The sequence below is a fragment of the Genypterus blacodes genome, unplaced genomic scaffold (assembly GCF_046128005.1).
Source record: "Genypterus blacodes isolate CSIRO-AG114 ecotype Tasmania unplaced genomic scaffold, CSIRO-AGI_Gbla_v1 ptg000061l_1, whole genome shotgun sequence".
Classification (NCBI taxonomy): Eukaryota; Metazoa; Chordata; class Actinopteri; order Ophidiiformes; family Ophidiidae; genus Genypterus; species Genypterus blacodes.
The window spans coordinates 1,508,316-1,518,142 of record NW_027466873.1 but is presented as its reverse complement, the minus strand read 5'-3'; the positions used below and the strand labels follow the sequence as shown (position 1 = coordinate 1,518,142).

Genomic DNA, 9,827 nt, shown 5'->3' with positions numbered 1-9,827 from the left:
TTTTCTCCGTTATGCCTTTACACAGATTCTAAAGAAACCAAGAAGATGCAGTTAGTTCAGTTTAGGTTAGTTTGATTAGTTATTCATCTAAATCCAACTGGTTATGGTTTTATCATTTCCGCCTCTTCTTTTCAACATGTCACAATATTCCTGTTGGGGTTAAGCAGTATGTCAACAACAGGGCTCCTAGTTTATAAGATCATTCACCAGGGAATCCTAGATGAGTTACTAAATCTGTGTTGGAGGAAGAAGTACTACTATCAAACATACTTTGACCACAGGGAGGGTCTGGTTTCCTTTTGTGTTACTCTACATCTGTTCAGATTTGTTGCATGTTTGTAGTTGATCAGCACTTTGGTCAGCATTTTGTCATTTAAAAAGCGCTTCTAAATAAATAAGACCATGACTATTGTTCTTTTGAAGGGTTTAGTACTGTAAATTCCAACTCAACGGTTTGTGGTCAATCAAAGTGAGCTGTCGCAGCAAACAGAATGTGAGCCAGGTTTCGGAAAACTTTCTTTGAAATCTTACAGAATTATATTGTTGAAAACCTAAAAATCCAGAGGGATTGGGAGGAGAGTACAAACAGCAAACAACACAGCGACCTCATTTGGCTTTAAATGAAACCATCTTTATTAAGTAACTTTAATATCAGAAAAATAAAACTCTTAAATTCTCTTTACAGCAAATATATAATATCAGTGCTTTGGCCACAATAACTTAAAAGGCCGTCATCATAAAATATAGTCTGCTTTTAAACTCCTGACTCAATTTGAAGAATTTATATGCCACAAGACTTCCCCCTACATATACATAACAAAAGTGTAGTAAAATTAGCAAATACTTTGAACTGTAGGTACAGCATAATAATATATGTATTTATATATAGATATCTAAGATACATTTTACAGAATACCATTCTTAATTTGGTGGCGTACAGACATGACAGGCAGCTTCAATCCTTGGCCTTTTTACAGTTGCAATGTGACTTTTACATTGGCGGTACATTATGAAGACATGCTCGTGATGCACATTCCATTTCCACTAGGTTAAACGGCAGCTATCAATACTATTATCATCGTTAATACTGTAAACTAATAACTAGACTACAAGCAAATAGCACTGACACCCTCCTGGAACATTTCTGGGTTTCCGACTCTTCATGAACTTCAGATAAAGAGAGAAAAAGTAAAAAATAAAAAATCTAATTGTAAACATTTTAATATAGATATATTTATGTGTATATATATATATATATATATGAAATGTAACAAAATAAAAATAAGATCTGTATATTCATCAGTCATTAACAGTAATATTATAATACATACACAAAAATTTCAATAGATTCATGTCAAGAAACTGAGGCCTGACAGTGTATTGCATTCCCTCCGAGAGAGAAAGAGAGCAAGAGATCGACCCTTCAGGGAGACGTGAAAGTAAACGGACGGATAAAAGACCCGACGGAGCACAGGCAGGTGGGGGTTGTTGTTTTTTTTGCACTATTGCTCATTTGGTTCCATTACCTCAAGAAAGAGACAGAATCATCAGGATTGATTGACCTAAGAGGCAAAATGACTCCCAAATACTGTTTGGTGCCCCGGCTCCAGCTGAAATGTCAGACTGTGGTCCAAAAGTCCAGTAAAGCAACGTTATTGACGTGTAGTGTCTGCCCAGACCGACACATCGTTCCAGCTGCTTCCCCATCAACGTGTACATCCACGCCTGCACTAAGTTAAACAAAGTGGTGTTTAAAGCTAAAGGACTGAGATGATTTCCACCGATTACATATTTTCATGCCAAGCAGCAGACAGATGCACATTTTGAAGAGTGGGGGGTCGGGGTGGGGGGGACGAAATCTGAATGTGTGGCTGAGTGACAAGTCAATAGGGTGATAAGATAGAGAAGAAGGCCGTTTGGAGTAGAGGACAGGACAACAGGAAATACGACGCCTCGCGAGAAGCCGCGTACGTACCGCTGAGACGGGAACTCGTCTCACCAGAGCCCCGTACCAACTGAAATGTAGTGGGGGTGCATGGGACAAAATGTCAAAGAACAAAAGAAACTGTCTGTCTACAAGTTCGGAGACCAAGATTGTGTCTGAGCTATGTAAATCCAAACCAGAGGAGTTTAAGTGTAGTGCTTCCTCGAGTTCTTATCTGAGACTATTTTGCATAGGTAGACGAGACATGATCACATGCAGGGGAAAGCAATGGGCGGGGGAGGGGTAGGGGCAGGGGCAGGGAATGTGATCAAAGGTTTGAGTCGGGCCTATATGTGTAGTCTAAACAGGACTCAGGGTTTCCCCAACGGATGGGAGGTAAATGAGGGTAAATGACAAGAGGTGCTTTCAAAAAAAAACACACAACACATAAAAACACGTTTTGAAAACAGGAGTGTTTGGTGCTGGATTTGCATCCCTGCCAAAACAAAACAAATCCCATTCCTGTTCCTGGCTGTCATCAAAAAGAACTAGTAGCTTTTAGATGCTTTTTTTGAGAGTGAATACTGAGGAATAGGGTACATTAAGACTTCTCTGTCAGTTTGGGTTGGTTTTTCTTCAAGCTAGCGTCTTATTTCGATAGTGATAGATAGTGTTGTCGATAAATGAAGAGGCTTACCACAAAAGGCCACAGGTATGTTTGTTTTAAGACGCGAGACCATTGAGTGTCCAACCTAATCGGTCCTTTCATGTCATTGTTCGGAACATAATTAGGTACAAGTTTACTGTAAACAGTTAAGTAGCAATGGAAAGCAATGTGGTGTCACATCCTGGTACTTCGTGAGGAGTTCACCACCTGTGGGTTCTCTTAGGGAATAAAGAAAAGCAGGGCAATGGGAGTTTGCCCATGGAGAGTGTCAACTTGGTGGTTGTGGCCTTGCCCCACTTGGTTTTAAACCATCTGTGGGCGTCAATATATTAATATCAATAGTTCTACACGTCTGAAAATAATTGAAATTATGTTTTTAAGCATAGAAATGTAAACAGCATATCCTATTTGATATAACACAGACACTTGTGGCCTAATTATGATGCTGCTGGGATAAATATGGGCTATGGTAGCAGGATAATGTAGCAAGTGTACATTAATACTTCTCCAATTTACTGCTGCAGGCATTGCATGTAATCACAAGAATACGATTCAATCATACATTTGTATGTATGAAAGTCAGTATGTAAACACCGACTCACTGGTGTCGTCTTTTGTCAGCGTTTCAGATGAGGCAAACCGGGCATGGCTAGAGTTTTAGTACAGAAAAACTGTAGCAGAAAAACAAATTGTATAAAATTTGGTTATTAAAAAAAAATTTGAGGGAAAACTAAAATCTCCCTCCAAATGTCTTTCTTAAAAAGGCAAACAGAACAGAAGAACGGGTACAAATAAAAAAATATAGGTAGGGCAGAAGCGGAGGAAATTATGTCTCGAAGTGAATCAAATACAAATCAAAAAAACTCAGGATGTGCAAAGGAAAGAATCCCGACCCACCTGATGCTACATAGAGAGTATCCAACCCTCCATTGACCAATCAAACTAGGAAGAAGACTTCATTCACAATGGCGGGCACGTGAACGGGCTCACCACCCTAACCTATGCCCTCAACACAGATCCCTCCTCCTCCCTCACCTATTCTCCTTCTCAGCCGTCAATCAAACACCAGCTGGGACAACAAAAAAAACAGAAAAACACCTGCAGCAAGGAGGCACCTTGACGCCGACGCAAGGTCAGTTTTGTAATTTCCCCCACACGTTATGAGTAAGGTTTGGACGCGTCGAGGAGGCCGACCCTGCATGAGCCGTCAATGACGACTTCGCTACGGGGGATGGGGGTGGGGTTTTAAAAAAAAGAATCACATGTTACGGAGCTGTATGGCCTGCGTGACTGGGGAGAGGCACACGGGGCACACAGCGTCTGGACCCTCGCATATCTGGGTGGCGCACTCTAGGCAGAAGAGGTTATGGCCACAGGGAACCAAGGCGGCGATCACCTGGCTATCCATGCAGTGGATACACAACTCCTGGCACCTTCCGGCCGGACCGGGCCCGGGGCGGTAGGAGAGGGACGATTCCGGGGGAGAGGACGAGGAGGCGGACGTGGTGCTTTCACTGGAAGAGGAGAAGGCCGAGCAGTACGCCGGGAACCTGTGGGAGTCCAGGGCCCCGGCCGAACTGAAGGGCCCTCGGTGTACGCGTTGTGCCTGAGGGTGCTCCAGAGCTTCGGTCCCGGGGAAGGTTGGAGAAAGTCGGGGCGTACCAGGCTGACTGGTCTGGAGAGAGAGAGAGGTGACAGCACATTTTAGTTTACATCATCAGAACAAACACAACCTTTAAGTACACGTGTTAAAGACTGAAAACTTCAGCTTTTCCTTAATCTACATTATTTTAATATCCTATGTGGCACATGTGAACACATACACACACCTGAGTTTGACGAGCATCTATAGCCTGAACGCCTTGGTGGTCCACAAAGGGGCTCCAGATTTGGGGCTGCGGGACAGAATTTGAGCCTGGGGCAGTAGAGATGGTTAAGGGGTCAAATCCTGAGGTGGAACCTCCACCGCCCAGGCTGACCAGCTCCTCAGACCCCACAGGAAGAAAGCTCTCACCAAACCAGAAACTTGCAGTTGCACCTGCGCCATTGCTGCTGCTGCTGCTGCTGCTGTTGTTATTGTTGTTGTTGTTGGCATTGGCATTGGCATTGTATGGACATGTGGGGCTAAAATCTGCCATCCGGTTACCATTACCACTGCTGTAGAATGATTCGGCTGAGCTGGAGCCACTGCCAAGGGAACTGGAACTGTCGTTGCGGTAGGTGGAAGACATTCTGACACCACTGTTACTATTGCTGTTGACTCGCTGAGTACTGTTGGTGCTCACTGGCACTAAGCCACCGCCGTTGACACTACCATTGCCATTACCGTTGCCACTGCCGCCGCCACCGCCGCCGGCCGGTGGTGATGCTCCCGCTTGAAGCCAGCCAGCCTCCCCCAACCCCAGTTGTGCCGCGGCGCCCTCATAGCTCACGTCTGTCCCATTAAACTGAAAGTCATTCTCATCTGCCCCAGGTGCCTCCACGTTGCCGCAGGTTCCAGTGCGGATGGCGATATGCGCTTCGATCTCCTCCCGTGCTCGGTCCACATTCTCAGGCATCCCAGTGACCTCAAACACCGGCTCTTTGTCACGGCTTGGCGTCACAATGTAGGTGTGGGTCTGCTGCTGAATGCGTTTGATCGTCGCCCCTGAAACACAGGATGAGACCAAGGCCTTCATTTAATGACTGCCACAGTTAATCTCATAACTTCACAAACATGGGAACACTAGAGTGCCACTTAATATGAGTAAAACACTTCCTTAATTACATTACATGTATAGCCTAAGATTGGTCATTAAGGATTTCTTTTTGGTTTACTTTCCAAGTCAACATATTGCTATAAACTACCAGTCCTGCCGGCTTAAGTACTCAACCTCCTGCGTTGGCCTTTGCCACCAGTTATGCAGCAGCTCTTAAACATGTGCTACTGAGGGTCATGAACATGCAGTGTAATTTTAACTCGTGGACTTTCCAGCACTAAGGTGGTAATGTGAACAGGGCCAGGGGTTAAACACTCCAGAGAGAACACCTTCTTGTTAACCTTCTTAACCTTTCTTATGGGTAATTTAAAAAATATATAAATATATTTAAAAATATATATATATGTTCTATGTATTATTATTACAGATATTTTTGTTGTACGCGTTTAAAAAGGCAAATATTATTAATTTGAAATATTTACAATAACTATTTAGATCCAAATAATGAATTGTGCAGTAAACAAATCCAGCATTAACAAATAAAGTTTTATACTCCACTGAGAGATGATAACACTCCCATTTACAACTTCATTTTAGATAATAAAACACTGCTAAAACATTTAAAATGTTATATCTTTCCGGTTCCACTGTCCAAACTGTCTGTGAAGTTAGTATTATTGTATTGTTAGGAACCAGACAGGTGTGACTGTAAGTTGAACAATCTACAACTTACAAAAATCAGTGCGTCATTCCTGGTGGATTTAGTAGAGAGCATAGAGGTTAATAGAGGTTAATATGACCCACCTTTAGGACCCACAACCAGCCCCACAACACGATATGGCACCCGCACCTGTTTGGAATGACACGGTTACTGATAGAGCAATTGAATGATGACCGACATACAAATAGAAGACACAGAGGAATTTGCATGACACAAGTGTTATCTGATACGGCTTTATGCACTTCATGTAATTGACTTATTATGACTTTCGCCGTTTAGGACTCATCCTCACGTGCACGCTGACCTGAATGGTCGTCTGTCCAGGAAGAGCAGGGGTCCCGGGGCCAGTTACAGCTGACAGGGGGCCTGCTTTGTTCCGAGAGGCCCTGATGAGAGAGAAGTGCTCCGCCGCAGACAGGATCTCCCGCTTGGCCATGGCTACGTCCTCCTTGCGTCCCGTCACCACGAAGACGGGCTGTTCCCCCCGGACTGGCGTCTTAATGTAGGTGTTGGTCTTGGCTCGGAGTGCCTTGATCTTACAGCCTGTGGAGGGAGGAGAGTGGAACAGAAGAAGAGATAGATTATAATCCATTTATTTCATACATTTGCGTACGTATGTCACTTGAACTCTTAATTCCATCTCCTGTTGCATAAACGTCTCACGCATTGCAACTTAACTTTGCAGCCGGTAACGCATTTACAGGTTACACAGATTCCTTATAGATTGAATATTTCTTTTAGCTGTGGCTGAAAGTCCAACATCGTTACCAGAGCCATTTCCTGTTGTTGTCAACACTGCAGTATGTGCACCCTCCCCCACCTGGTCCCAAACCCGACATAATAACACACTCCAGCCTAACATGACGCTACATAAGGTTTGAGGGGGGGAAAGGCCAGCTAGAAACAAAGTGGAACACCTCATAAAAAGCGAATCGAAAAAGTCAGTGGTTTGGGTAGTGCCGCACAGTTAGACTGTAACCCACAGCTGATGTGGCAAAAGCAATGGTGATCATCATGTTCTCCACCGAGACAAAGCAAAGTCACGGTTAGCACGACGAGCCACGGTTTGACCCCCAGTCCAGTCTGGCTGTAAGCGACACACACACCACCACAACCGTAACCCAGAGAGAGACATTACAGCCAGAAAACAGCGACACGTCTGCCCGATTGATCAAAGTTGTGATGTAAACTTCAGCTGAGGGTGTCGGGCGAAGGGAGGCGCTGACCCAGTTAAGAAGACTGCTAAGCTAACTCCTTTCAATGCTAACTCACCGCTGGAAGCCAAAAGATGCTTTAAGTTGTTCATTTACAGGCATATTTGGGGGGTTATTGTTACTGACATTGTGCTTAGAATAGAACAACCAAAAACAAATACTGAAAATGTTAATAGTTAATTAAACTGAAACATCACCAGCTTAATTAGAATTTTACAAAGAACACGACTGGAAAATGCAATGTTGTGCTCCTCAACTGCAACAGATCTGCATTTAACTTAAGTTTATTCTTTTATTACACACTTGCCTTTGTTAACTTAACTGCTGCCTTTATTACACTAACTTTGCTTTTTTTTTTTTTTTTTTTTTTTTTTTTTTAAAGAAGAAGCTACCATTACATCATAGTTGTCAGTCCAGTTCATCCAAAACTCTCCAAAAGCCCACGGAGACTCACCCTGTCTGCCAACGATCTCCGCGACGTGCTCGGAGCTAGGCACGGCCACACACTCGGTGGTGTTGACGCTCTTGCGCCGACTCAACAAAGCCGACTCGGCCTCGTAGCTCGGCTCCCCATACACACCGGGCGGCAGCATCGCTATGCCGCCGTTAACCGCCTGAACGCCGCAACCGCCGAGCCCGTTATCCTCCCGTTCGTCGCCGTTGTACAATAAAACTTTGTCCACCGGTGAAGGCTCGATCCTAGAACCGTTGGTTGCCGACGGAACATGGTGGTGGCGACGGGCCTGTGCTAACAATGAGCTACCGGTGCCCAAAGTGTCGGCGGCGGCTACAACTTCTGGCTCTTCGTCCTCGGGCAGTGCCGTTGAATTCAGGTCTTCTCCAGAGGGAGGTCGGTGCAGCGGCAAGGGCTTCAAGTCTAACACCGTACCGAGGAGGCTGAAATGGGAGACCGCGGGGTGTTGGTGGTGGTGGTGGTGGAGGAGGGAGAGGCTCTCTTGGTCTGCTTGGTCGGGGTTCTGGCTCTGGGTGCCGTGGAGCTCTTCGAGGCCTAAGCCGGCGAAAGCGTGCATTAGCGGCGGTGGGACCTCCGACTCTCCTTCGTCGGCCTCCAGTAAAGACGTGCTACTTGGCATGGTGCAAAACTTTTTTTTAGAGATAACCTTCCTGTTAACCGGAATTTGGTACGAATTATGATCGAAATGTCGTAGTTTTTTAAAAAAACTACATGAGCGACCAGCGCCTGTTGGTTGAAATGTGTTTCTTTTGTTTTGTCTTGCCAGCTCTCCATGCAGCCCTCCCAGCAGCGCTCTCGTTCTGCTAGTTCTCGCGAGAGTTTGTTTTGGTGTCAGATGGCTCTTCACACACTTCAGGGAGACGCACTCAAATGCGCATTATCCACAGAGTGTGATCAGTGAGTTGGGCTTCATAATAGTATGGGCCGAAACAAGGATCACCCCAATACCGAAATGATGGCATATTAGCTCTGCAGAAACATTCATCAGAGCAGGTTGAATTACTCCTAATGCTGGGACCCCGTCCATATTAAAATTATTGATTAAGAAGTGACCCGTTGGATTGAACAATTAATAATTGCTGTTGTTTTGTTGTCTTTGGTTTTGTTTTGCGACTTACAAGTTCTGAATCCAGTATACTCAAGTGAGTTATACTGGATCTCATAATCGTGCGTAATCAGATATTTAGGTTCTTCAGTCGGACATGAGGACTTGATTATAAAAGCAGGATTCAATTATCCAGGACAATTGTGTGCCCCTGTGTTCATGTAGAAGGATACAGGGTATCAACAGTCGTAACCATGATTACATGACTGGCTGATGGACATGATGCACGAGAGGACACAGTTAATTTTACCTGATCATAAAGAGCTATAAGGAATCTTAAATGTCGCCACTATTCCCAATGTCAAAGCAAATACTACACACACAGGAAACTAGAAAAAAAGATTCCTGCTTGATTGAAGCTGTACCTTCCTACAGTACAGTATAGGTAAAGACAACAGGGGCTTTGCTCATTGCTGTACAGTACTGTCAGTTGGTTGTTGTCTGAGCAGTCATGACCGAAGTTGGGTGGAGTTGTTGAACAATGTTTCAAGCGGTGATCTAATCCTGTTTACACTGAATGCACTTGCTCCAGACTGGGTTTGATCTTACGGATGTATCGCTATGACAACAACTCCAACAAGTGCTTCGAAGAACAGAGAGATCCAGGATTATGCCAAAGAGTCAACAATTAAATCTCGCTAACTCACCTGCAGTCAACTCAGGTCCGAGGACTGGATTGTTGATGATTTCAAGAGATGTCCCTTTTCACATTTTTTTGAAAAATTTGCCAGTACATAGTATTATATTCAGAGGTTTGTGGAGGTCTCCCATGTTCATATTGTGTCAGAGGTCTTGGGAGGCACCTGGTTGACCCCTCCATGTACTGTTTGTATTTATTATTTTTTATCACATCTCTCCAGTTTCCTTTAACTTTAACAGTTGGAATTATCTTAACTGTTCATATTGCACCTCAGCTGTTTATGAATTAAACGTTTTATACTGGGTTACTGTTCAATTTGAACAGAAGAGAACCCCATAATTAAGAATAAAAACAGTAATTGAAAACATTTTGAACCTTTTGT

The 9,827-nt window shown here is 44.2% G+C and overlaps 1 protein-coding gene across 1 annotated transcript; it reads right to left on the bottom strand.

The window, feature by feature from the left end:
- Window positions 1-989: 989 nt before the first annotated feature.
- Window positions 990-8,467, bottom strand: LOC143003364 (RNA-binding protein MEX3B-like). The gene is made up of 5 exons (XM_076153969.1): window positions 7,680-8,467; window positions 6,316-6,554; window positions 6,095-6,140; window positions 4,421-5,238; window positions 990-4,266 (listed from the first exon to the last, which is right to left on the bottom strand). Exons 1-5 carry the CDS (start codon window positions 8,317-8,319, stop codon window positions 3,850-3,852), a joined length of 2,160 nt encoding a protein of 719 aa, XP_076010084.1. The 5' UTR covers window positions 8,320-8,467; the 3' UTR covers window positions 990-3,849.
- Window positions 8,468-9,827: the final 1,360 nt, after the last annotated feature.